At 41.0% G+C, this 26,452-nt stretch overlaps 3 protein-coding genes across 6 annotated transcripts in view; 2 read left to right on the plus strand and 1 right to left on the minus strand.

Annotated features, from left to right (window-relative positions):
* Positions 1 to 6,666: 6,666 nt before the first annotated feature.
* NDUFAF8 (NADH:ubiquinone oxidoreductase complex assembly factor 8) lies at positions 6,667 to 8,004 on the minus strand. Of its 2 annotated transcripts, none has more exons than XM_051995416.1 (3): positions 7,849 to 8,004; positions 7,590 to 7,723; positions 6,667 to 6,973 (listed from the first exon to the last, which is right to left on the minus strand). In XM_051995416.1, exons 1-3 carry the CDS (start codon positions 7,969 to 7,971, stop codon positions 6,958 to 6,960), a joined length of 273 nt encoding a protein of 90 aa, XP_051851376.1. In that variant the 5' UTR covers positions 7,972 to 8,004; the 3' UTR covers positions 6,667 to 6,957. The 2 variants fall into 2 exon arrangements, with proteins under 2 accessions (XP_051851376.1, XP_051851377.1); XM_051995417.1 differs by having other exon boundaries at positions 7,613 to 7,723; positions 7,849 to 8,001.
* Positions 8,005 to 8,256: 252 nt separating this feature from the next.
* TEPSIN (TEPSIN adaptor related protein complex 4 accessory protein) lies at positions 8,257 to 23,143 on the plus strand. Its single transcript, XM_051995409.1, has 13 exons — positions 8,257 to 8,358; positions 11,393 to 11,465; positions 11,756 to 11,847; positions 12,093 to 12,186; positions 13,429 to 13,496; positions 13,852 to 13,930; positions 14,149 to 14,220; positions 15,776 to 15,979; positions 16,935 to 17,109; positions 18,060 to 18,173; positions 18,619 to 18,697; positions 19,565 to 19,699; positions 20,411 to 23,143. Exons 1-13 carry the CDS (start codon positions 8,314 to 8,316, stop codon positions 21,002 to 21,004), a joined length of 1,824 nt encoding a protein of 607 aa, XP_051851369.1. The 5' UTR covers positions 8,257 to 8,313; the 3' UTR covers positions 21,005 to 23,143.
* A 2,736-nt stretch (positions 23,144 to 25,879) lies between these two features.
* Positions 25,880 to 26,452, plus strand: part of CEP131 (centrosomal protein 131) — a 53,882-nt gene continuing 53,309 nt past the window's right edge. Inside the window, exon 1 of one of the 3 annotated variants that reach the window (XM_051995403.1) lies at positions 25,880 to 25,973. Coding sequence is in view for 2 of the 3 variants with exons in the window: in XM_051995404.1 (XP_051851364.1) it covers positions 26,222 to 26,247 (26 nt within the window). In the remaining variant the exon portion in view is untranslated. Of the gene's footprint in view, positions 25,974 to 26,102; positions 26,248 to 26,452 lie in introns of those variants that run through there. The other 2 variants (XM_051995404.1, XM_051995402.1) reach the window with 2 other exon arrangements.

A 26,452-nucleotide genomic window follows, 5' to 3' on the forward strand; every position in this document is an offset into this window, starting at 1 on the left:
AATAATTTAACCCTTTTCTTGTCACCAGGATTAGGCACCCTGGTGGTTTTCATTTTATTTCCCAGATTAACTCAGTTAAATAGAATGGGGTCCCAGCCTGCTGGGTAGTGGCCACCCTTTTCCAGGAAATTTTCAGTCATGGAGGAATTGGTGACTACAAAGAATTAATATTGAGTGTGGAAGGCATTGAATAGAAAGACCAACTTAAATTGTTCTTGCCTTTAAGTTGCCTTTTGAGTCTGAGAAAAGACAACATAAGTGTATATAAGCATATACAAAAGCAGACCAAGATAATGAGGCACTAGGCAATGGGGTAATTAGGAAAAGCCTAATGTAGAAGGCAGCATAATGAAAAGTACTGACATGTTCAAATGTGTGCTGAATTATCACTTTGACAGTTGTGTGGGAAATGAATTAGAAAGGAAGGGACTGAAGGCAAGAGGACTAACCAACTATTTCCATCCTCCAAATGACAGATGAGAAAGGCTTGAAATTAAGGTAGTGGCTCTCAGAAGAAAGTAGGAGGCAGATAAAAGATATATTGTGGAGGCAGAACTGACATTACTTTCAACTAATTTGTGAAGAAGAGGGGAAAAAAGGGTCAAAGATGGCTCCAAAGTTGTGAGCCTAGGTAACTGGAAGGATGGTGGTCCCCTCAACAGAAATGAAAGAGGAAGAAGGAATATCAGTTCCATTATGGACTTCTTGAAAGAGACTATTGGATAGAGCACCAGGCCTGAAATAAGAAAGACCCGAGTTCAAATCCAACCTCAGACACATATTACCTTATAACTGAGCAAGTCATTCAACCTGTTTGCCTCAGTTTCCTCATTTATAAAATGGAGATAATAAATGCTTACCTTCCTGGCTTGTTGTGAGGGTTGAATGAGGTAATAATTGTAAAATACTTAGCACAGTGCCAGGCACAGAATAAGTTCTATGTAAATGTTTTATACTATATATACATATATGTGTGTGTACATTTAGACATATATATATACACACACACATATATATAAAATGCATGCACATCTAACATATATGTGTGCATATATGTGTATGTATGTGCAGGGAGAGAGTGAGAGTGACCTTCATCTCCTTGGACTTCATCTTCATTTTCATTATCTGTAAAATGTAAGCATTGGACTTAGCTTATAAATTCCCTTTCCATTCCCTCTAAATCCCATGATCCTACTATTTCCAAACATACACCCTTCACTGAAGCCAGACTAGTGGGCCATTAACATGCCATGCTTGTTTCCAACTCCCTGTGGGCATTTAGGCTCTTGCACATACCCAGGATGTCCTCCCTTTTCTTGTTAGCTATAACCAATCCTTTTCATTTCTGACTTCTTGTACCATAGACTTTAGCAGTTGATTATATATTGTTATTTTCTCTGCTGGATTTATCTCCCTGACTAGATTGCTTCTTGGAAAAGACTAATGTATTCCCAGTGCTTGGAATAGGCCTGAATACATACGAGGGGCTTAATAAATATTTGATTGATGGAGGGAGGCAACAGATGTGAGGTTTCAAAGGAATAATAAGGCATGGATAATGGGAATGAAGGCGTCTGAGAACTAGCTCCAAAATATTGAACCTCATTGACCAAGAAGAATGAGAATAGCAGGAATGACAATTTGGTAAGGAGGATCAGTTTGGGAACATTGGGGGAGAAAAATTCAGTTTTGGAATTAAAATCCAGACAATTGGAAATTTAATGCTTAGATGATTGGTTTGGGGAGTTGGGAGATGTCAGAGTCATAGTTGTGTCTTGTAGATGAATTTCTCCAGACAATGTGTGTAGAAAAAGAATAGCTAGACTTATATAGCACTTTTAAGGTTTACAAAATGCTTTACAAATCATCTATTTTTTCCTAACAATAACTTGGAAAGGTGTTATTATCACTGTTTTATAGATAAGGAAACTTAGTTCTTCCTAGCTTCCGGTCTACTAGCAGGTGACAGATCCAGTTAAGGGGGTAGGAAAAAGAAGGCCTTTTCTAAAAATTGTAGCTTAGTCATATTAAAATCTAAAGCTAAAACAGGAAAACTATATAGAGATCACCATCATTACAGTGTTTGTGGAAGACAAAAATGCTTATTTACCACAATTGGAAGATACTAAATTTAGTAGCTTTATTGTGCCTGTACCTTTATTTTTTCAAGCCAAAATCGGTATTTATGGTCATTGCACAGTACATAGAACTATCTAACATCACTCCCTCCTCAGTAATAAGAAGGATGGGCTGCTGCCAAGTACCCAATCACAGAAATACATTTGGGGATCTTTTAGCTCTGAATTTTGGTGGTTACTGGGAAATGGGACACTAGATGACATGGTAGAAATCTGTTACAGTAGTCTTAGAAAAGTGATAGGCCCCTATGCAGAAACATAGTGCAACTATGGCCCTTCATTTAGCTGTATCACTTCACCAGGATCACAAATTAAGAGTATTTCAACACTTCTTTCATTCCTGGAGTAGCTTTGAGGTAGGATTCCTAAGTCAATATAGGATCATGGGCAAGAGAACATAACTCCAGGATTATAAACTCACTTTCAGTACAAACACTTTAGATCAAAGACCATTGACCCTATTTTTGTCTTAAAACACAGGTACCCACTTTTAACAAAATTATTTTGAATTTTCCTGTGGGAAACTTGATATGATGGTTTTATGTTCATCAATTACATTTTTGGAGGCTATTTTGCAATGTTCAATTCAATTGATATAGAAAGAGAAGGCCCCTAAGAGGCTTTGTCCAATCCCTTCATTTTAGAGATGAGGAAAGTGACTTGTGCAAGGTGACACAAATAATGTTCAGAATAGAATTGCAATTTTCCTTTTTTTTTTTTTTTTTTAAAGCAAATTAGCATCTCCTACTTTACATAAGAGCAACTGGTGGCATAGTGGAATAAATGCTGGGCCTGGAATCAGGCCTTTGACTCATTTTCCTGACATTTACTAATTTTATGAGCCTGGGCAAGTCACTTAATCCTGTTTGTCTCAGGTGCTCTTCTATAAAATGAGCTGGAGAAGGTAATGACAAGCCATTCCAGCATCTGTATCCAGTTTGACCCCAAATGGGGTCATAAAGAGTTAGACATTACTGAAAAGACTGAACAACACTTCAAGGTACTGGCAATTTGGTAATATGTTTTGTTGCAACCCTTTACTCTTTTTGAACCAAGTATTGAAAACAGACTGTATTTACCTACATGTGAGTTGTACTTTTTATTACTTTTGAAAATAGGGTGATATTCTGGACCAGACCTAATTCAAGCCATTCTATGACAGGTTCAGAATTGCAAAGCAATGAAATACACTTGGATCACAACATACAATCAAAACTATTTTTGATTAGACTAAAAAGGCTATAATGGCTAATAGTTAATTCAAATATAATTCTATACCTTTTAGCTTCTGCATTCAATCACAGCAATAATAACTGCTGGATCAGAAAGGTATTCTTATTATAGAGAAGTGGTAATTCTGATAAATCTCTCAGGCTATGACTCCCAAGGTTGGTCGTTTTCTAATTTCCTAAGTATACTAATTTGGCAAACTCAGGGCAGATGATCCTTATTGAATTATTAATGAAACCTTATTTTTCATGTGTGAAAACCATCGATGGCCATACAAAAATGGTACAGATTGATTCTTATTACAAGGCATCTTTCAGCACCAAAAAGATCTTAAAGTAACTTACCTTGAGAGAAGTCTATCATAAACAATACTGGAGAAATATTAAAAGTACAGGTAATAAAATTTTTTTAAAAAAAATACAAAATGTCCATTAAAAAGCAGAGTCCATGCAGTTGGAGTGGTAAACAGTGGTAAATTTTCATAAATGGGTCTTTCACTATGAAACAGTAACAAATGAGAAACTAGGAACATCAAGACCACAACATTCCACCAATTCCCCAATATTTAATGACTCAAAGCTTTCTTAGGGTTAATTTCTTTTTGTTTCTGGTGTGAATGGATTATGGATGGATGTAGCATTGCTTGCTGGATAGTGGATAGCAATGGGGCTTCTTTTAGATCTGTTTAGTTTGAGTCATGTCACATTTAATGACCTCATTTGGGGTTTTCTAGGCAAACATACTAGAGTGGTTTGCCATTCCTTCTCTACTTCACTTTATAGATGAGGAAATTGAAGCAAAGAGAGCTATTATGCGTTTTAAGGCCAGATTTGAACTTTGGTCTTCTCGACTCCAGGCCTGACACTCTAGTCGCTGTGCCACCTACCTGCCTCTCTTGTAGGGGAAATAACCATGAAGAAGGACCAGGAAGGTATATTGAAATCATTCCCACTTAAAAGCAAACTGCTCTTGATTGGTCTCTTTACATATATATATATGCATGCGCATATTTTATATATGCATATATATGCATTATATATATATATATATATATATATATATTTTTAAGGCATTAGTAAACTTAAATCCTTTTCACTCACCAGCAGTTTAAATTACCTGGACTACCACATTAGCAAGGTCGGGAATAACCATAGTAATCAGTGCAAGTTTTATTTAATTCCCAATAATTTACTATAACCCCCCAGGGCATATACCACCTTCTTTAGTAGCCACACAGGCTTATTATAGAAAGGAGTCTTCATTTCTATTCCAAAGAAAATTATTTTCACCATTACCACTCCCTCTTCCCCATCTTGTGAGCTAGTTCAGGCAACTCCCAAGTGTTGAAGTGTGAGAAGGTTTTACAAAAGAATTTGAAATTCCGATAGGGGAGGTTTGTATTAAAAAAAATAAATAAGTTTATTACACTGAGAAAAGAACTTTCTCAGCCGTCCAAATCCTTAAAGGATTTTTAGCAAAGGTTTGGGTTTTGATCCTTTGATTATATTGGGTTATTATGGCCCGAGGTAGGGAGCAATCTTCAGATGAGTTTGAGGGACTAATTTTCAATTCAATAAAGGATAGTGATTATGCCTCAGGCGAAGATCTCCAATTGAATTGTTGGTGGAGATAGTAATGGAAATTTCTCCTATGAATAAGAGGGAGGGGCCCCTCCCAGAGGCCAGAAAGGTTTAAGATTTTAGGGTTTCTCTAAACCGGGTCTACCCTTCTCCCAAAGATCAAAGGCAACAGAGTTTACATCACAAGGGCTTCCATTTGGTTTCATAACTTTATTTAGCTTAGAGTATTAAAATATTGGTGATTATCAATTAATTATTCACAATAGGCACAGAAATTATAAAAACTGTACAGGTACTGACTTCTAAAGATTCATGATACACATCGTGACTCTTGTAGCCTCCCCAAGACCCACTTTTTTTTTCACCCACCACCTCTACTTGAACAAAAGTACTCTTTCCTTTGGTCTTCCTCTCAACTTCAGATCTAGCAGCTCTTTATCAATTAGGAAGCATTCTCTTCCTCCTTTTCCTCCCTTCCTTCTAATTGGGTGTGATAAAAATTTTAGGCCCTTCAGGAGCCTACAATTTACAAACTGCACAGATTCAAGGGAAATAGCCTGATAAGGGATTTTTAACCTTTTTATGTGTGTCATGGACCCCTTTGGCAATCTGATGAAATGTTTTCAAATGTGTAAATTATATGAGATTATAAAACCAGTTATACATAGTTAATAAAAAAAAAAAAAACAATTTAAGAACCTGAAAAATAAAGGATTCATTCCAACAGTCCTTTGTACATTGTCTTAGATGGCTTTGAATAATTAGCAGGCCTTAGATTTTCCAGGTTTGAATGAGCAGAACCCTTCTGTCGTGATCCTACATGTCTTATAAAATTTTATAAAGACTAAAGGGAATCATCTTGTAAATTTCTTCAAGAACACACCCAAAGTTCTTTATGGGAGAGTTTTGACACCTGAGAAGAGATATAATGCTTCCTTCCATCCTGAGAGTGCTGATTTCTATAAACAGCTCAGTTTGCCATATGACTGCTATGGTGGACAAGGGAAGAGCAGGATGTACCCATAGCTAAACCTTGTCCTTCAGATGATCTCCCTAAACTAGCTATTTTAAGACTTTCACCATCTCCCTCCCTTCCTTGGGGACACGTTTGTGGGTCCAACTATGCAGGACTCTTCTTTTTAATTAATTCCTCTTTTTATTTAAAAAAGGGGCAAATGGAAACCTCTTTGGGGCTTCTGATTTAACTGATTGAATAATAAATTCCCTAAGCCAAACTGAAATCAAAAGAATCACCATCTTGAAGAAGGGACCCCAAAACTCAAACTCCTTGAGGGACCCTGCTAGAGGGAAACAGCTTCCTTCTATTATGTAGGTGGGGTTGGTTCAGTCCAGAGCCAAAAGAATTCCAACCCTACTCAATTAAAGAAACTCATTCAATTCTATTCAAATTCAGCTCAAGCTGAAATTCAGCTTGTAGCCAAAACTCCTATTATAAAAGAGCCAATCTAAAATCCTCTTTGCAGAGATTCTAAACATGCCATGCTATGTTGAAATGTTCATGTTTGAAACCCAAATACATAATGAAAAAAATTTAAATATATAACTTGAGCTTATTTTATAGGGTTAAAGCTAATACTTTTCTCTTGTTTTGTCTTTATATAGGAGTGGTACCAGAGCTCTTATTTCTTGAAGGTTGTTAAAAATTTTCTATGGACATGGCACTCAGTCCAAGAAAAATCAATATATACTTATATGGCTAAATTTAAATATAAACTTTATTTTTAATTAAATTACATTCCACACTAACCAAAGTCTTTATTTATATACATAAAGTTTGCAAAGTAACTTTGCAAAGTTAGGTGTGTGCATATGTCCGTACACATATATACATGTATGTAAATGTGCACAAGCACATCCTTCTGTTTCACTTCTCAGAGCTTAAGACATTCGATGCCTTGGTGCAACAGTTAAAATCTGATTTCCTGCTGATGGGCAGCACCAAATGGAAGGTAAATCCAGTGATTCAAAGCCCATCCTAATGCCTCAGTTTAAGGTCTTCTTGGCCTGAAATGATAAAAGTATTTGGTGTCAATGTATTGCTTTAATGTTAAATATGACATCCTGTTATGAAAATATCAGAAAGCCCATTGTTGGGAAGAGGCAAAATTTGCTAACTACCCACCCAGATAAATGGATCTGTTCATCAGGTTTGCCTATAACCTTTTGTTTGATTATGGTGCCCAAGCCATTGTACTTGTTTGCTCTCTTATATTCTCATCCCAAATACCAATCAATCTGCCTTTGGTCATTAGAGAAACTTGTTAAGATATTTTTTAGGGGAAAAAAAAAGAGCTGGTCTTAGGGGTGTGTGTGGGAAGCTGAGATAATCCAGAGAAGGGTTCTGCCTGAGCAAGGAGTGCAGCCTCCAATGTACAACTTTCCGAACTCCAAAAAGTGGCATATGCAGCACGAAAATCTAGCATGTTCTATGAAAACAATGAGTACTTCATCAATAGAGGTTTTCAAGATTCGGTTTGTTGCTGAACCGGGGATTCGAGCTTCGTGCAAGGGATTGGAATAAGTGACCTATCCGCGTCCCCTTTCAATATCTAATGTGCCCCCTCCATTCCCAACGAGACAACCGGCAGAGCCTGCTGCAGCCGGGGAAAGGAAGCCGTACCAAGGCCCGGCGGCCACACTTACAACTGCCACGAAGCAATTCCGCAGGGCCTCAAATTCTTTGGCACAGAGGTTCCGCCTCAGTTCCCCGCCGGGAGCCGTGGCGGCCTGGACACATTTTCCATATGCAGCGGCCTGGAAAGGAGGGGAGGGGAGAGAGAAAGAGAGAAAAACAGAGCTCGGCAAAGTATCCTGAACGCGGCTTCCCCAACCACCCGGGGAAGGGCCTCCGCACTGTCGCCCAGAATGCACCCTCTCACCTCGACCCCACAAGTCGCCAGCCGCTCGGGAAAACTCTGTATTCGGCTTCGCACTCGGCTCCATACAGCTCCAGTGCCCGACATGAGTTTGTCCTTTCCCACCAAGGGAATACCATCTTGCATCCCCGTACTTCCGGCTTCCAGTCAGTGCTGGTAGGTGGAACGCCTGTCTTTAACTTTGGGAGAGTTCTCTCATTGGTTTAATCACAATTTCTCCCTCCCTTTCCTTTCATCATTATCATCCGCTTCCCGGAAGGATTTCCTTGATTCTCTCAGAGTCTTGCCATTGGTTCACATTCGTCGTCGTCTGTTTCCGTCCTCCGACTTCGGATTGGTCTGAAATCAATTTGTTTATTAAGGACGTCCTCGGGGCTCCTCCCCATCGCGAGCAATTGGTCGGCAGTGCTCGCTTCGCCACGGTGATTGGCGGAAGTGAGAGCCGGGTGGTGAGGGTGTCCGGGGATCATGGCCGCCCCGCAGCTCCGGGACCGGCTGAGCTTCTTACACCGAGTGAGTACTAAGCTAGACTCTAGACCCCATTGACCAGCCCTGTGAGCCCGTTCGATACCCAGGAGATCTGAGTTGCGTCCTCTGAGCTGCCCTCGCCTCCGACCGGAACCGTTTCTCCGGGCAGAGTTCTCCTGACCTCCCGTTCCCAGGGAGAACTCCTGGCAGGGCTCTGGGCCTCCAGGCCTCTGTCTCCTGCCCTCTCTAGCCACGTCTGAAGGTCCAAGCTACCCTCTGAAAGGTTGAGGTCTCTCCTTGCCCCATCTTCACTCTGGCTATACTTGCACATTCTGACAACATATGGGCCTCAGTTTTCCTCTTCTGTAAAATGGGAGGGTTGGGCTTGCAGGTTCGCAGAATGACCTTCACCGCCAGCTTCGTGCCCTGTGATCCTCAGCGTCCCCCTCCTCATTTCCACCCCGGTCACCCAAGCAAGACTCTCAGAGTCTTCTCCTCCGGGTCACCTCTTTAGTCCATGCTAACAGCTGTCCCAGAATCGTGGTTCCCGCCCTCCTAATCGATGTCCCCTCACAGCGTCCCCATCCTACGGATCCATGTTGTCTTCATTCCTCCTTACCCAGATCTACAACCCTCCTCTTTTGTATGCCTTCTTCTCTCACCTCAACCGAGATTCTTTTTCAAGCAAGGGATTTTAATAGCTTGGGACCCATGAACTTTTTTGCTTTCTTAAATATTCTCATAACTATATTTCAATAGGGTTAGTTTCCTTTATAATCCCTTTTATAATAGTTTTCTTTATATAATATAGTTTCCTTTATAACAAATTAAGTTTATGTATTTAAATGCATTATTCTTAGAAGGGCTTCACTCTACATACTGAGTAAAAGTTATACATTTAAATTAGACACTACTCTGAGAAAGAGGCCCTTAGGCTTTACCAAGTCAACAAACATTTATTAAGGTACTTTGCTAAACACTAGAAATACTAAGAAAGGCAAAAAGCAGCTCTTGCCCTCCCTTAGCCTAAAGTCTAAGGAGGAAGAGATTGCTTAGGAACAACTATATGCTAACAAATTGAATACAGAATCAATTGGAGGTAATCACTGAGGGATATCTTTAATGGGGATTTGGAGAAATTCTTGCAGAAGGTAGGATTAGAAAGAAGCCAGGTTACAAGGCCTCCAAAGAACCTTTCCTAAGCAGAATCACCCTTTTCTATTATATTAAAGGTTACTGCCTTATTATTGAAATGAAGTTTTCAGTTAAATGATATTATGAAAAATATTATCGATAGATATTTTTTAAAAGTTCATGGAACTTGGGCTATTAAAATAAAGAAAAAAACTTATCTGGAATCTCCCCAAAATGGTCACTTACCCTCATCTTCTCAATTTTAACAGTGTCTTACTTCTATAGGTAGTGCTGACCACTCTTGCAACTCCTTTCCCATTCCTAAATTGTATGACAATTGATAGTAACAAGAACAATTCATGAAACAGGAGCAGAGTGATTTTCTAATAGAACTCTTCTTTACTCTCCCCTTTCTTCACTCTCTACCATTGCCACCATATCCTACCCTCTTTTCCTTCCCTTCTTTCCCACTCTACCCCATCCCAGAGGGATCCTGTTCTTTTCTCCTTTTCAGTCCTTGGCTTCTATAACCACTAGCAGCCAGGCTTTACCACAATTACTTAAAAGTTCTTTTATAGCTCTTTTGAATGAAGTTCATATTACCTTCCTGTTCAGGATGGCATAATAATTAATAAAAGGAAACTATGTGATGATTTCTGCAGGATTACAGCTCTGAGTCAGTGTTAGCTGGCTGACCCTTTTTATCATTTCTGTTGATGGCGACCATTGTTTATTCCCTACTGCCCATCAAGACTAGAATGTTTAGTGATTCCATTGCTACTATAAGCTGCTACTAGCTTTCAGAATTGATTTAGGCCCCAGGGTATAAGAGGGTATTGAAAGAACTAAGACATTCCACCTAGGAATGGGCTTGTATGAACTTTAGTTCTATCTGGATGATTTTGCTGATGCAGAACTGATTCATCTTGATATAATGTAGAGTGAGGGTCAAAATGAGCCAGCAAAATTCTGTCTTCCTTGCTGTCTTTCTAAGACATCTCTTACTTATGTGGGGTTGGGAGTGATGGTGGGAGAAGCCTGATAATGATTTAGCCCTAGATTATTTAGCTCATTCCACATATGCATACTTGCCTTTATGTAGTTGTATATCCTAACTGGTGGTTCTTTTTTCACTGATCATTTCATATGAAATGATTTTCTGATATATTTCATATTCTTGTCATTTTAAAATCAAGATAGTGTTATAGCCCATTCTCAAGTGCCAGTTATGTTTTCTGCTATTACACTATCCTTGGACAATTTTGGTTGTTTCTACTATTGTAAATGGTATTTCTCTGAATGTTTTTGAACAGATTTTGTTTCCTTCTTTGGATGATTTCCTTGAAATCTGCTCTGCAAAATAGATCTACCAGGTCAAAGGACAAGGATACAAGCCTTTTCTTATCTTTTATGACAGATTGCTGATTTTCTCCACAAAAATTGAAACTATTTATATTGGGTGCCACCAGAAATGTATCTAAACATATATGAGCAAATAAGAAATAAGTGCACTATTTCCCTACAACACAACCAGTATGGAACATTGTTATTCTAATTTGTTTGCCAGATCAGTCGATAGATGATAGTACCTTAAAGTTTGTCTCTTAAATTATCAGGGAAGCTATGACCTATGTGCCACCTCAATCCAAGCACAGAAACAATTTTTCCTTATTCCCACTTTATTCTTCCAGCCTTAAGAGCCATCAATAGCATTCCCAACAACCCTCTTTCTATGACTTATTGAAAAAGAAATGAAAAGAAATTCGGGGCTAAAAGTGCCATTTACAACACCAAGCTTTTAGAGCAAATATCAAGGTCACATTCTTGGTTGATAAGACTCTTCCTGTGCCTGGAAAGAACTACACCTAAAGAATGGACATAGGTATAGGTATATCCCTGTGTGAAAAGATTACCAATGGAAGGGGGTTCTCTTGTTCTCATCTAGCTCCCAATCCTGATGAAAGGAACGTCTGATGATGATGTCCCCTGCCCGGGCTACCTGTTTGAAGAAATTTCTAGTATCCTTTTCCCAAGAAAGCAAGTTTTGGGACAGACCATGAAAGAGCTATGGCCTTTGATGGGTTTACCTGTCAAGGATTCTTGGATTAATTGAGGTGGTTGGGCAATGGTACTGGGAATACAGAAGAAGGGTGTTTGCTGATAATTCAGCTAAACCTAAGTTATCATAATTTCTCCTCAAAAGGAACGATTATAAAAAAAGAGGAGGTTGTAATTGGAAGGCTCAATTTTCCCCTTCACTTTAGTGTAATCTGGAGAATATTCTTTCCCTAACATGATTGCTTCCTAGAAATTTCCCATGAGTCAGTGGGAAGCAGCCAGTGTCTGTTGGAGTACCTCCTGAACCGCTTACAGAGCAATTCCTGTCATGTTAAACTCAAGGTAAGTAAGAGAGAGGAAGTACCCAAGGCGCTGGATGAGTCAGACAGGCCAGGCCAGAACTTAGACAGGATCCAGTTTCCAGAATGGCCCAAAGGGAAGTAAGAAGACAATGATGTGGATACTATACTAGGAGGTGTGTGTATGGTGTAGCAGCACAGGGGACTTTTCTGAGTCCTGGGTTTGTGTCAGTGTATCTAAGTTACAGCCCAATGTGGTCTTTCACTTGATGTCTTCTCTCTTCTCAGGCACTGAAAATCTTGCTCTACATGTGTAGCCATGGCTCTGCATCCTTTCTACTTGCACTCAAACGCAATTCTTCCTTTATCCAGGAAGCAGCAGGTATCTGGGAGTTTTAGCATTAGTTCCTGTTGGGGGATTATAGAGAAAAGAGGGTTCAGTTTTTCTCTCAGTTTTAGTTTAGAATTTGGCCCTTTCCTAAAATTAGTTAGGAAATAATATTGTAATTTCACAGAAAGCTAGTCCTAGGATGGTAAGGAAGACTATAAAAATTTGATTCCAGGATGTAGAAGGTCCAGACTATCAAGGGACATGTATTTCAGATCCTCCACCTGGTTGGACCTTGTCTACCCCTTTGAGTACTGCTTCCCAGAGCCAGTTGAAGGGACAATTGAATGACTGTCTTGACTTTTCAAGGGACACTGGTTCAGGAATAGTTGCTGATTAAAGAAATGTCCACCCAGAGGTTAGGGAAGAGGAGAACTTCCAGTAAAGAAACAGGCGATTCTGGAATTGATCCTTCAACTATTGGCTTCTGATTTTGATTCCATCAGTTTTTCAACGTTAGCTGCCCATATTCAAAGCTTACTAAACTTCCCCTTCTCCTCATAAGAAGAGGAGAATGAAAATCATTGATAAGAACAATAGCAAAGCATCTCTCTGGAGCAATTTTAAAGGTTCTTAATCAATGGAATGTTTCAGGAAATATATCCTAGGGATAGGTATCATTGCTTTCTGCCTCTCTAGCCAGCTATACTGTGAATGAAAAAGTGGAATAAGATCTTCCAAAAAGTTGCCTTTGATCATAACCTCATTTCAACCAGGCATAGATAATTAGCTTTGTTTCCTGAAAATTCCCAGAAAAAGAAAGTCCACTACTTCTCTGAGTAATTGCATACAAAATTTTGCAACCTTTTCAGACTTGGGGTCCATCCTTTCATCTCTTACATCTGTCTTTCATCAGTGCTAGCTCATTCTCTTTTGAAGTCTTCATATGTTATTGGAAAGGTGACATTTCAGGGCAAGATATGGAAGCTTTGAGGAAAATCTCCCTGGAGGCTACCTCAGAGAAACATCCAAGTGCTTGAGGGGAAAAAAGCAAATCTAGAGAAGGGAACAGAGTGATCAAGAGAGAGTGATTGGTGATGGTGCCGAGAGATGTGGGACATAGGGCTGTAGGAGTGATCTGTATAGAGAGCTTATTTTTATGTATGTATAGAGAGCTATATTTAAATGCAATGCAATGCAATGAAGAAATCAATCTCTACATTTGGGAGTGACTAGTATCTGAGTTCAGAACCTCAGATTTTTTTTTTCCTATTCCCTATCCTTTTTATTTTTCAGTATTTGGTGGTCTCCCAGATCCTCTTCATGGGAATAGCTTGTATCAGAAAGTCCGAGTGGCTGCCCAGGTAAGTCTTAAAGCTGGGGTGAAGTCTAAGCAGTTTTGAACAAGGAGATTAGGCTATAATGAATTCTAAGTTTGCAGAAAATCAGTTCAGGACTTGTGCCTAGAAATTGGTCTTGTGTTTTCTTTTTCTTATCCAAAAAATGAGGACTTGCTTGAGATTCTGCTGAAGCTTGCTGCTAAACTATCCTGGGACTTGGGGAAAGAGTTTCTGTTCCTTATTGTTTGTCTACTCAGGTCCCTAGCATCTCATTAAGGGGAAGAATAAAGCAGAGAGCCCAGCTTTCTCAGGATGCTGAGTGCAGAGGGCAGGATACAAAATAGCAGCAGCACTAACATACTTTCCATCCCTCTTCTAGGACTTGGCAAGTGCTTTGTTTTCTGATACCTTGTTGCCATTACCTTCTACCCAGTCTCCTAGGTCCCTTCCTGCAACCGGTAAAGTAGATCCTTCCTTCCCTTCCTTGTTCTTTGAGCCAATTTCCAATCCCTTTATCACTGGGCCCTTTTAAGTCAGTACTTGTTGGGTTAAAATGGAGAAAAACATGTCTTTTCTCTTTGTTCCCTTCTCCCGGACCTTCTCTGTCTAGTGAATGTGGAATTGCTCCTTGGGGAGATCTGGCCCTACAATTCTAGGTATTTTTCTTTCTCCTTAGGTATGGGATCCCAATCCAGTTCCTGTAGCAGTCTCCAAGGCTTTGGCTACACCAAGGACAGGGGGAGCTCTGGTGTGTATTCATCATGGGATTCCATTTCCAGTTGTCTTGGTTCAAGGCCTTCCTTCTCTTAATGGTCCGTCCATTTGGCCTGGGCCAGACCCTTCAAGGCTTCTTCTGGAAAGTTGATCAAAAGAAATAAGTTTTAAGGCTTTGTTTGCAAATTTTCAAATGCTATATCAAGAATTGGGTTTAAAAAAAAAAAAGCTGGGACATCTTGAGTTTCTTGAAGCAGGGTTCATGGGGCTAAAAGTTGAGTGCTTTGAAGATGAGGACTTAGCAACATGGGTACCAGGCTTTAGAGCCATGGTTAGGGAAGGAGCACTGGCCTTGGGCTGAGTTCAAGAAATTTGAAAGCTGAGCTCTGGGTTGGTCAGAGGGGAGGAAGGAAAGCTGAAGCTTGTTTCCAGTAAATAATATCTATGAAAGTTGAAATAGTCTTCTGCTCTCTGCTTTCCCTCACCAGTTTCATATTTCTTCTGCTTTTTTTTTTTTAAATTAGTTTTATAAAATGTTGAGAGATAAGTGTGATGTACTGGAGTCTGGAAGGCCTGGATTCACCTCCCTCCTCAGAAACTTATTAGCTGTGTGACTACTGGCAAGCCACAAAAGCTCTCTGAGTCTGTATCTTTATCAAAGTGGAGGATAGTAAAAGTAGAATTCAGTGGGATTAAATGAGATGTTATTTATAAAGCAATTTGCAAACATTAAAGTTCTACATACATCTCAGCTACTAATCTTCTCTGGAATGGCCATTATGGCTCATTGGCTCCAGTCCCTCAGGCAGCTGAATCCAAAAGTTTAGTGACTTGCACAGAATTGGTCACCTAGGGAACTCCAATCAGGGAAGACATTTTCATTTCTTTCTCTTTTCCTGTTTTTTTTTCTTTTACCTATCTATGATTTACTAATATCAGTACTTTAAATTTATATAACATCTTTAGCTTTTCAGTGTATTTCCATATTTGTCATCTTGATTCTTCCTTATAGATGAGGAAATAGAAGCTTAGTGTGCTCAAGTGACATTTCTAACTTGAGACAGAATGAGTACTACAAGTTAATGTCCTCACTTCCAGATTGGGGCTTTTTTCTGCTTGATCTCCTTGTTAAATTTCTTATATAACAGTGTGTATGTCTGTATGTTTGTCTGTCTTTGGGATACTTAGTTGCCACTCATGAACCTTGAAGATATAGGATTAAGTATTTGGAGGAAGCACAAGAATATAGTCTTTGGGAGTACTCACATGCTGTCCTTGTGGCTAGATAATGGCTGAAACATGGGCAGGCCAATGGCTGTGAGGATGGCTAGATTCTATTGGAAAGGGTATAGTGCTGGATTGTTTTACTGCCACATGTGGCCTCTGTTCCCTCCTAAACTTGGCTCTCACCTTGTTGCGGCCTGGAATCCAGTGAATATGTGCCTTTGTCCTCTGAGCTTCTGAAGCAAAGAGCAGATCACAGGTCCTACAGGCAGACATCCTTTCCTTCATTTCTCCTCTCCCAAATCAAAACTGTAACTTGGAGACTTGGAACAGGCTGTAATAATCTCTTTTCTCCTACGGCATAGGCTTTGCTGGTGAAGCCTTTCTCACCACCATCCAGAAGGCTGCCGAAGTAGTGGCCAATGCTGTGCTCCCTGGGCATGAGAGTCCCAGTATCCAGAGCCAAGTGCTGAGGGAGGATACTTACCAACCTGTAGTAGCACCAACTGCTGGCCAAGGTCACTTTGGTCCCAGGAAACCACCATCTGGACCCACCCAGAGTGTTAGAGGTATGACCTTACAGAGGATTCTCTTCTCTTCCTATTCGATTTTCTTCCTACCCCTCAGTGAGCAAGTTTAGGGAGAACAACAGTCCCAAAGAAGAGAATCTAGGTTCAGTTCCTGGTCATTATGATTAGGTAAACTTTTCTTCCCATAACACCATAGGATCAGAAACACACTACGTTGCCTTTCTTAACTAAAGCATAGAAAACTATGGATTAAGAAAACTCTTAAGATTAAAAATTAGCTGTGTTATTCAGGGCAGAATTAAAAAAGAGATAGAAGGTGAGGATGTAGAATCATTTATCTGAGTTTCCCTTTATGTTAACCTGGCTGTGGCTAATCTCATAGGTTAGTGAATGAGGAGCTCTGCAAAGTCCTACATCTCAAAAGTTCTAAGCCTGATTTCGCTTATGTTCTGCCTCACCTCATGCATTTTAGCTGTTTTCATTGCTTAGCTCTTTACAGAATGTCTTTGCAGAAGTCTTCCCAGTTTTTTTCTTTAGCTGTTTTCTGTAGAGATTACCGTCATTAACCCCATTTGTGGAAATGAGAAGACCACCATTGCAAGATCAGTGATATGTTAGGGATGCATAGATCATCAATGAGTACTAGCTTTGTAATTGCTTTTCTGTCCCCTCTCCTTTTAAACCATACTTTCTCTTTGGTCTGCTTTGGCAAAATAGAAACATGGCATCTTTAGGCCTTTAAGCAGAGCCGGCTGCCATACTCTGTGCCTTGCACGGTACCTTGTACACAATAGATGCTTTAATAAATCTTTGTTGTATTGAATTGACTTGAATCCAGCAGATCAACACAGACCCTTCTCCTCAGGGGCTCTGCTCTTTATGTCTACTCCCGTGGAGTCTCCGATGGATGGAGTCCCCATAGAGCTGAGGAGCGGGTGACTTGGGAAGGACTGAGGCTCTTTGTGGGGCTTATCTGACATCCCCATTTCTGCAGTGAAGCACCAGCCTGGGCAGGCGGGGGGCGGCTGGGAGGAGATGGACAGTGACCCCAGCTCCCAGAACTCATCTCAGGAGAATGGGGAACTCAGCAGAGCCTCCAACTCTGGCAGTAAATCCGACAGCGACAGCCACTCGGGAACTAGCCGGGAGATGGGTGATGTAACAGAAAGGTGAGCCATCAGTGAGATCTGGGAAGTTGACAGGCTGAGCTATTGCAACAGAAGGGATGCCAGGAAAGCCTTTGTCAGGTTTCCCTCTTATTCCTAGACAGGGAACAGTGATCCTAAGCTATTGCTATCTGCAGAGCCACATCTCCCTTTTCCTAGCATTGAGGCGGCAAACTCTAGGAGTAGAATGAAGCATACATTTTCAGACATAGGCAATATGCTGATTTGTTTTGTTTGACTATATTAATTTGTTACAAAAGGAGGGTTTTATTATGGGAGTGGGGAGGATGTGTGTGTGTCTGTGTGTGAGGGTAGATGTGAATCTTTAGGAAATAAAGAACAATAACAACAATGTTCAAAAGGCTGTCTCCCAACATTAAAAAGAAAAGAAATCTACCCAGTCTGTACCTCTTCTTTTCAACCAACTTTCGCTCCATTGGGGTCCTTCTGGGACCTAAAAGTGGATATTGGATCTAGTTTCCCCTCTCAAATTTGTCCATTAAAGGAAAAGAATAGGAAGGAGAAAGAGAAGATAGTTCCCTTCCAACTCCTGCCTAAACTTCTTTTCGTACCAATTACTGTAGCTTTCCAGTGATTACCCTTGCTTGCCTACAATCCACACTCCTAAAAAAATACATTTAAACACATCAGCTTATTGACTGTGTGTTTCTTACTTCATTTTCCTTTATTTCACTCCCTTGATTTTATTTTGCTAAGGTCACATCCCATGTATTCCCAGATAGGTTACAAAATAAAGATCAAAGTTTAAGGTGGGATTCAAACAGCCACATAACCAAGTACCCTGTAACATCATTTGGTGATAATGAGGGGATGAGTTGGGACTCTCTAGCTTTTCCCTCTTAGTAATCTCAGGCACTGTAAAGTTCTCAGTATTTTCATGCCCCCTTTTACCTTTTCTGGGGAAAAGTACATGAATTTGTGCTGTCTGACAGGGTAGAGGCTGTGACACTGAGTGACTGTCTACAAGAAATGAGCCTTGTGAGCACCGTGACCCAGGGACCTCGGGTCTTTCTGACTCGAGAGGAGGTGCAGCATTTCATCAAAGAGTGAGCCTTTCACACCTTCTCTACACTCATGGCTGCTTTTTCCTTTGTTTCTATTCTCTTGAGTTGGGGACCTGTCCAGTTCTTGGAGGGAGGTGGAGAACAAAAAAAGGAGATGATCCTATACTTTTTGGAAACATAAGACCATTGGAAGTTAAACCTAAGCTGAGCTCCATCATTCTTCTGGAATTAATACTCTGGATGAAGATTTTCTGTCTGAATTTACTTCCTGTTGTTGTTTCTGTTCCTTCCCTTGCCAATGTTTCATGCCCAGTGAGCTTTAAAGCCTTTTCTAGGCCTTAGTCACATTGCCTCCCTATACTAGCTTTCACCAGGTCCAAAATGCCTTTCTCTTGGTCCCCTCTTTGTATTGTCTCCCTACCCCGCCTTGTCCCCCGAGCTTCCTTTGCTAGGTCTTTTTCAACTACACTATTTAATTCTTCTGTAGGTGTGGGCTGCTTAATTGCGAAGCAGTACTAGAACTCCTGAATCGGGAACTTGGAAGACCCAGCGAATGTGTTCAGATGGTGAGAGGAATGGGCAAAATGGCAAGGTGGGAGGGGGATGGGAAGACAGGAAAGGGAATAAAAATATATTAAGTGCTTACTGTATGCCAGGTACTGTGTAACATACTTTAACAAATACTACTGAGAAGTGAGTTCTATTATCATTCACATTTTACAGTTGAGGAAACTGAGGCAGACCAATTATGTGATTAGTTCAGGGTCACACCACTAGTATGTGTTTGAAGCTGGATTTGAACTCAGGTCTTACTGGATCCTGGGCCATTGGATAGAGATCCACTGTGCCACTTAGCTGTCAATACTGGCCACCCAGATGTTCCCTCCCATGTATTTTTGATCTTGACTTGTTCCTAGATCTCATATAGCTCCTTTCCCAGTTATAATGCTGATAGCTTTGATGACCATAATTCATCATAATAAAAGTGGGGTCTTTGTGAGCATTCTTGTTTGTCCTTGGCTCTGTCTTTCTCCTGCCACCAAAAATCCCAAAGCAAAACCACAAAACGCTAGAAATCGGAGAGTTGTTCAGTGCCCTTTTCTTGATTCTCTTGATTCATTACCATTTGTCAAACCCTGGGAACTGAGAACTAATGAATGGGATTAGGATGGGGAAGAATGTGAGTTTGAAGGAGGAGGAGGTTTAGCTTAGCCTTCCCTCACACTTAGATGAGAGAAGGAAAGGCAACAAGGGAGCCTTTTTAGCCAGCATGAAACCTTGCTGATGTGGGGAGCTCTGCTTCTGGAATTGGTGACAGGGAAAGATACTCCAGGTGCCGACTCTCCTTTATCCCATGGGACATGGGCATGTTTGGCAGCGACTTTGAGAAGGTGTAGAAGTGTGTGGCTGACCTTGCCTCATCCTCTCCTCAGAGAGCCATGTGTGCCATCTTCTCCCTCATGTGCTCAGATCTGCTTTCTCAGGACCATATCTTCTTTATCATTCAACCGAAGCTGCAACAGCTTAGTGAGGGGAGCCCTGGCCCTGTGACTAACAAGGCAACCAAGGTGGGTAGCACCTCATCTTACTTCTGCTTAAGAGGATAAGAAAGATATTAGGCTTGGGGATGGCATAACTCTTTTTTCTAAAGACGTTGTGGAGGCAGTATCTTTGTGGTTACTCATAGCATACAGAAAAATCAACATGATCTCATGTGCATTTGTCAGAGGAATCTGTTCTTGCTGCTTTTGCTTAAAGAAATGAGTGAAAAGGGAAATTTTATGTTATTATTTTTATTACATTTTATTATTGTTATCATTTGTTTTTTTTTTTTTTGGTGATTTTTTTTTTTTTTTTTTTTTGCTGCGGCAGTTGAGGTGTTTTTTTTTTTTTTTTTTTTTTTTTGTTTTGCTTTGTTTTTTTTAAATAACTTTTTATTGACAGAACCCATGCCAGGGTAATTTTTTACAGCATTATTCCTTGCATTCACTTTTGTTCCCCCTCCCTCCCTTCACCCCCTCCCCCAGATGGCAAGCAGTCCTTTACATGTTAACTAGGTTACAGTATATCCTAGATTATTGTTATCATTTGTTAGAGCTGCTAATCCAGCCCTGTAATCAAAGCACCCAGGGTGACAGTGGTGAATGAAGCAAATAGAAACAACCAGATGGAAGTGGGGCATGATTAACCTGCCTATTCTATTCTCCTTGGAACCATAATTCACATTTTTTAAATCATAGAGCATTGATTTCTGCTTTCTTTCTCTCCTTGTTTCCTAGATCTTGAGGCACTTTGAGGCCCTGTGCCGAAATCATCCCACTCACAAAAAACCCGCATCACAAGCCAATACTGGTACATCTCGCCCCTCTCTCTGCCCAACTGACCTGCTGACAGATGTTGCTCCATTTGCTGAAGGGGAATCATTCCTCCAGCCAGTGAGTTCATCCTCTTCCCTACCCAGGGGGGGCACAGCCCCAGCAGCAGCATCACAGCAGGAAATAACTCCTATCTCAGCACAGGGAGACATGGTTCCTGGTAGAAGTGTGGAGGAGGCTGAAACCAGATTGGCAGTTTCAAGTGAGCAGGAGCCTGGACTTAGCCAAAATTCATCAGGCACTGATACTACAAATGGCAGATTGAAACCGGACGCCAACCCTGAAAGCAGCCTTTCAAGCCCCGCAACTGGTACTTGCTCTTTGTTTGCTGGCATGGAGTTGGTGGCGCACACAGGTGTGGTTGTGACTGAGGCTGCTAAAGAAGAGCTGCTCCAACTAGCATCAAGTTCTGAGGCTCCATGGATATCATCCAGAGAGGCTACCTCCCATGAGGCTCCTAGTCCAGAACTATCTGCCTTTGCCTTCTTAAATGCATGAATGGCCAGCACTTGAGGATGGGATACTGTCCTTCTTCCTTGTCTTGAGGAGGACTCTGCACATCTGTCTGCCTTTGTCTTTTGGCTTCCCTCTTACCATGTTTTATTATAATTATGCTCATGGGCCCTTCTGGGGACCCCAAAGTGTAATTTCCATTCTTGTGTTTCTTAGTCATCCTCCCTGTTGGCTGTGTCTGCATTCCTCCGCTGGGGGTGTTCTTACCACTTCCAAGCCAATTCCTAAGTAAGGCAACTCTACACTAACTAAGCAGACTACTGGAATATCCAGTATCCAAATTAGAAACAGAAAGCATCAGTGTTTATCTTGGGTTAGATCAGCAGCAGGAAAGGGGTAATTATTTTAGATGTATTGAGAATGCCCTACCTATTACTTCCTGACCATTCAGAAAGAACTAAAACTAGGAGGTTTCTGATCAATGCTGAACCTTCCTCAAACATAAAAAGAGTGAGCAGATTTTATCCTTGCTTAAAACTTTTTTTTTTTCCACCGTTAATGTTTGTTTCTTCTAGAAGAACTGGTTTCATATTTCAGAGTCATACATGTGTTATATATATGTAATTTCCCATCGAACTTTTAAAGAATTGGGTCCCTAGTTAGATTGATCAGCATTATTATAGGACTCTGATCATTGTCAGTACAGGAATGTGAGTGACATAAGTGTTCTAGTACCAGAAGGAATTCTGGCCCCTTTCTAGCAGTCAAGGATTCTGCTTAACAATACCTTGTGGCCTTAGGAGAGAGAAGGTGGATCGTAGACCACATTGCTGGGCCTTCCTGACTTTGGGGAAAAATGAGTTTGATAAGGTGGTGGTGGTTAGGAAACTTGGATTTCTTGACCTATACTCGTTCTTCCTAGAGCTTATACCTGAGCAGACCCATGGTTAGTGAGTCTACAGATCCCTTAGCTAGTTCAACCAAGTCCTTTCTGGATTCATTTGAAAGTTTACTCTTTTAGCAATTTAAGCATTCATTTGCACACTTTCAGGTGGAGCATTGTAAAGATCTCATTAAGCAGGAAAAAAGAGGCCTTCAGTCCTTACATTAGTGACTGTGTTTACTCCTTATTAATGATCAAGAGGGTTTGGAGAGGAAGGAATAATTTTTACATGATCATATAAACCTATAGAACTTGAGAAAAGAATCGTTTGGTTGATTTCCCTCCAGGGAATCCATTCTGTAACATCCAGCAAATGTCTCCTTTCTTATCTTTCATACTGACAGCTCAATTCTGAGTCATTTTGAGTGCTAAAGATCCCGGATTAGGTCAAGGTAGAGGAGATGTATGTAGTCTCAAATGGCCTTTGGATATACTTTAAGGGCCATTAGTCAAGAGGATATAGAAATCTATTCTCAGGGCTTTGGCTTGAGCTGTTATAATTTTCAGATCATTTGAAATTGGGTGAATCTCACATTCTTTTGGAAGGCGGTGACTGACATTGGAAGGAATGTAGCCCTTGCTCTGTCCTCCTTTCCTTCCCTATCTCTTCTTTAGCTTTGGCCTGCTCATTTGGATTTGGATTCCTATGGTGCTTGAGAGCAGGTTGCCCAAGGTGCTTCCAGAAACACTGGTCCTATGCTTTTTGGCTCTGAATGCTACCAAAGCCTTAGCCAGGCAGGGCTATTCGCCAACTCCTGGTTCAATACCCCTAGAGCAGGAGAGCTCTAAGCTAAACTCCAAGTACTTCCTTTGTTTTTATCCTGGTGTGTGTGCATGTTTTTCTTGAAAATTATTTTTTAAAGGCCTTGCCCTTCTGTTGAAAATCTTTCTAACCTACATGATAATCATAATATCTGAAAGCTGTACCACCACCTTCCTCACTCCTAAATAATAGAGATTTCATAAGAAAGTGTCCAGTTGGAGGAGTGGACTCTGGGTCAAGGTTACATCTTGTGGTCTAGATGTTTATTTTCTGACACTTTTTAAAAATTCATGTGTTGGTCTTCTGTTCACTTTCTGTACTTTTTGACCATACTTACTCTTGCCATAAATTGTTTCAAACTGTGAGGATTGGGGAGAGCCCTAGAGGCAGGGTACAGGCAAGCATCCCATCTCTGTGGAACTTATGAAGGGTGCTGGTTGTTTACATTTTCTTAATAAACACTATTGGATATTTACAACATAGCCAAAGTTTCTTTCTTAAAGTGCTATCCTTGGTCTATGATGACCAATTTACTGGTCTAACATTAAGAAGATAATATTTCTGCTTCATCCTCTAAGTGTATGATGATAGATAAGTCATGAACTCCCTGAGCTTTATTTTCTTCATCTGTAAAATGGGGATCACAAAGTTCCATAGTATTTATCTGACAGGCTGGTTGTGAAGATAAATAAGATATGATACCTTGCAGATTCCTATTAAGATTATGTGATACACATATATGCTACAATATTAATAGCAGCATTTTTTTTGTGGTAGGCAAAGAAACAAAAAGTAGGTGCCCACCAATTGCTGCATAGCTAAATAAATTGTGGCTCAGGAATGTAATAGAATATGTGCTATTAATAAATAAGCATTTATTAAGTTCCAGGCACTGGCACTTATGCATTGAAAGATATTTTATGATCCTAAGAAACTATATATAGAGAAGAATAGAAAAATATAAACTCATGTTTACTTTGCTAAGTAGAAAACAATATGCATAGTTACTATGGTGCAAGTGGGAAGAATAAAAACAAAGCAATACTTTGATAGATTAGCCTCATTTGGTTCCAAAGAGGAGAAAAACTTAACTCTTTTTTGCATTAGTAGGGGATTGTGGGTATGGAATATTTCATATTGATGTGTAGGATGGTAATCCTGAGCCACTTTTTTACTCTTATTCTTGATTACAAGGAATAGTTGTTGGGCTGAAAGTGATGAGAACCTTTTAAGTAAAAATGAGTGGTATAAAAGGAGGGGAGAACCAGCCATAGATTTGTAGTCCAGATTTGAGGAGAGCAGATTTCAAAGGGTTGTTTTGCTAACTTTTGAATATATAATTGGTTCCTTTTGTAATCCTATGTATTTTGTTATATGGATTTTTTTTTCCTAGTCATATTTTTTATTTATTTTTTAAATTTAATTTTATTTAATAATAACTTTGTATTGACAATCCATGCCAGGATAATTTTTACACAGCATTATCCCTTGCAATCACTTATGTTTCGTTTTTTCCCCTCCCTCCCTCCTCCCCCCCCCCAAGATGGCAAGCAGTCCTATATATGTTAAATATGTTGCAGTATATCCTAGATACAATACATATTTGCAGAACCGAACAGTTCTCCCGCTGCACAGGGAGAATTGGATTCAGAAGGTAAAAATAACTCGGGAAGAAAATCAAAAATCAAATAGTTCACATTCATTTCCCAGTATTCCTTCTTTGGGTGTAGCTGTTTCTGTCCATCGTTTATCCAATGAAACTCAGTTAAGTCTCTTTGTCAGAGAAATCCACTTCCATCAGAATACATCCTCATACAATATCGTTGTCGAAGTGTATAATGATCTCCTGGTTCTGCTCATCTCACTTAGCATCAGTCCATGTAGGTCTCTCCAAGCCTCTCTGTATTGTTATATGGATTTAAAAACATTAAGAAAAGGGGTCTACAAAATCTGTTTAGAAGAATTGCATATATTTAACCTATATTGGATTACTTGCTATTTAGAAAAGAGGATAGGTAAAAAAATTTGGAATTCAGGGTTTTGCATGGGTGAATGTTGAAAACTTCCTTTGCATATATTTTGAAAAATTAAAAAATTATTTTTAAAAAAGGGTCCACAGACTTCACCAAATTTGCTGACACAAAAAAATTAATAACCCCTCCTTTCCTAGTATTGGTGGTACTTTGGCTTCTCTGAACAGACCTGTACTTTTCTTCTGACCACCAACCAAAATCTAATTTAAAAGACTCTTTTTGTTAAAGGAAAAAAACTTTTTAAAAATAACTCCCTAATTTGTTGGGGGTGAAGAATCAAGATGCCTGCCAGTCCCCTGGCCCACTGATGGAGAAGGCTTCGAGAAGATTTCCTTGCCCAGAACAAAGGCAGCACAACTACCCTGCCTGGTTTTCCTGATACCAGGAGTTGAAGGGAACCTCTTGGGTCCCGCATTTAAGACCTTCCCTATGTCACCCTCCCAGATTCCTCCCCCTCTTCAGTCGCCCTTTCCTCATTCTCCGACCTTCCTTTTTTAACTCCCCTCTCCTCACATCTGCCTCACGCCTCCCGTTGTCCTCCTTTTTTACCTCCCTCTCCCTCCCCCCAATTTTCCCCCTGACCCCTTGGCCCCACAGGTCACCATCCTCTTCAGCTTTAGTTTCACCCCTCCAACAGTGATCTCCACGCCCCGCCTCATCCAGCCTGGAGCCACGCCTTCTTCGCCTCAACCAATCGCAGGTTCTCCCCCTCTGCGTACTTCTCCCGCCCCTTTGGCCTCCCAAAAGACGGTATCTCCGTCCAGTGAATTCTTGTGATCTCCAGAGGCGGGCCCTGGTATCAGCCAATAGGAAAAGAGAAAGGAGAGGGAGGGCGGGCTTCAGGGACCTGACGTGGTGGGTGGTGCCAGGCGGGTTGCTAGCTGCCAGCGCTACTCTCTTCTTCCTCCCACCTCCTCCGCTAGCCTGTCGCCCCCGTTACCCCTCGCCCGCCCGCCCGCCCAGCTTCATTGTTCCCGGGGGGCTCCTCGGCGGGGAGCGGCGTCTCGGGACGGGCGCGAGGGGACCCCGCTGCGGGAAGGCCGGGCCCCACGCCGGCTGGACTCGACCTCCCTTCGAGGGCTCCCCCCGGGCCCGGCCTGGGGCTGTGGAGCCAGACCGCGGGCGGGCTCCTCTGGGGATTAGGGGAAGAGGAGGGACGTGGGGGGCCGTTCCGGGCCGGTCACCCTCCTCCGACCCATACCTCTTCACATCCGAGGAAGGGTGTTCATTCTTCTCCCCGGTCCTGGGCTCCTGCACCGCTACGGAGCTGAGCAGGTAAGGACTACTCGGGGTCCAGAGATTCTGGGGAGCGGGCGGGGAAGGGAGAAACGCTGAGCCCCCAGTCTTCCAAGGTGAGGGCGTGATGTGCATTCCTAATAACACCTCCCTCCTCCTTTTTGGGGAGGGAATTTTTTTTTTTTAATAAAAGGATGTGAAATAGCCACAGGTTGGGCGGACTAAAGATCTTGGGGTGGAGGGGAGATGGCGAATAGCACGAAAAGAAAGAAAAGAAAAATCAAAAGATGACCGTCGTCTTTGGTCTCAGCAGGTAGGCCTGAGGGATGGGCAGGTGACAGACCAAAGATTAATTTCATTCATGTTCTCTTGTATGTTCACAGCTCTCCTCCCTTTTGCTCAACAGTGAAAGATTTCCACTCTGTTATTTTCCTAGGTCATGTTACAATGAGATAACCTGTGTAAAGCGCTTTGCAAACCTTAATGTCTACATAAATGTTAGCTATTAGCATTATAAT

The sequence above is a fragment of the Antechinus flavipes genome, chromosome 4 (genome assembly GCF_016432865.1).
Source record: "Antechinus flavipes isolate AdamAnt ecotype Samford, QLD, Australia chromosome 4, AdamAnt_v2, whole genome shotgun sequence".
NCBI lineage: Eukaryota > Metazoa > Chordata > Mammalia > Dasyuromorphia > Dasyuridae > Antechinus > Antechinus flavipes.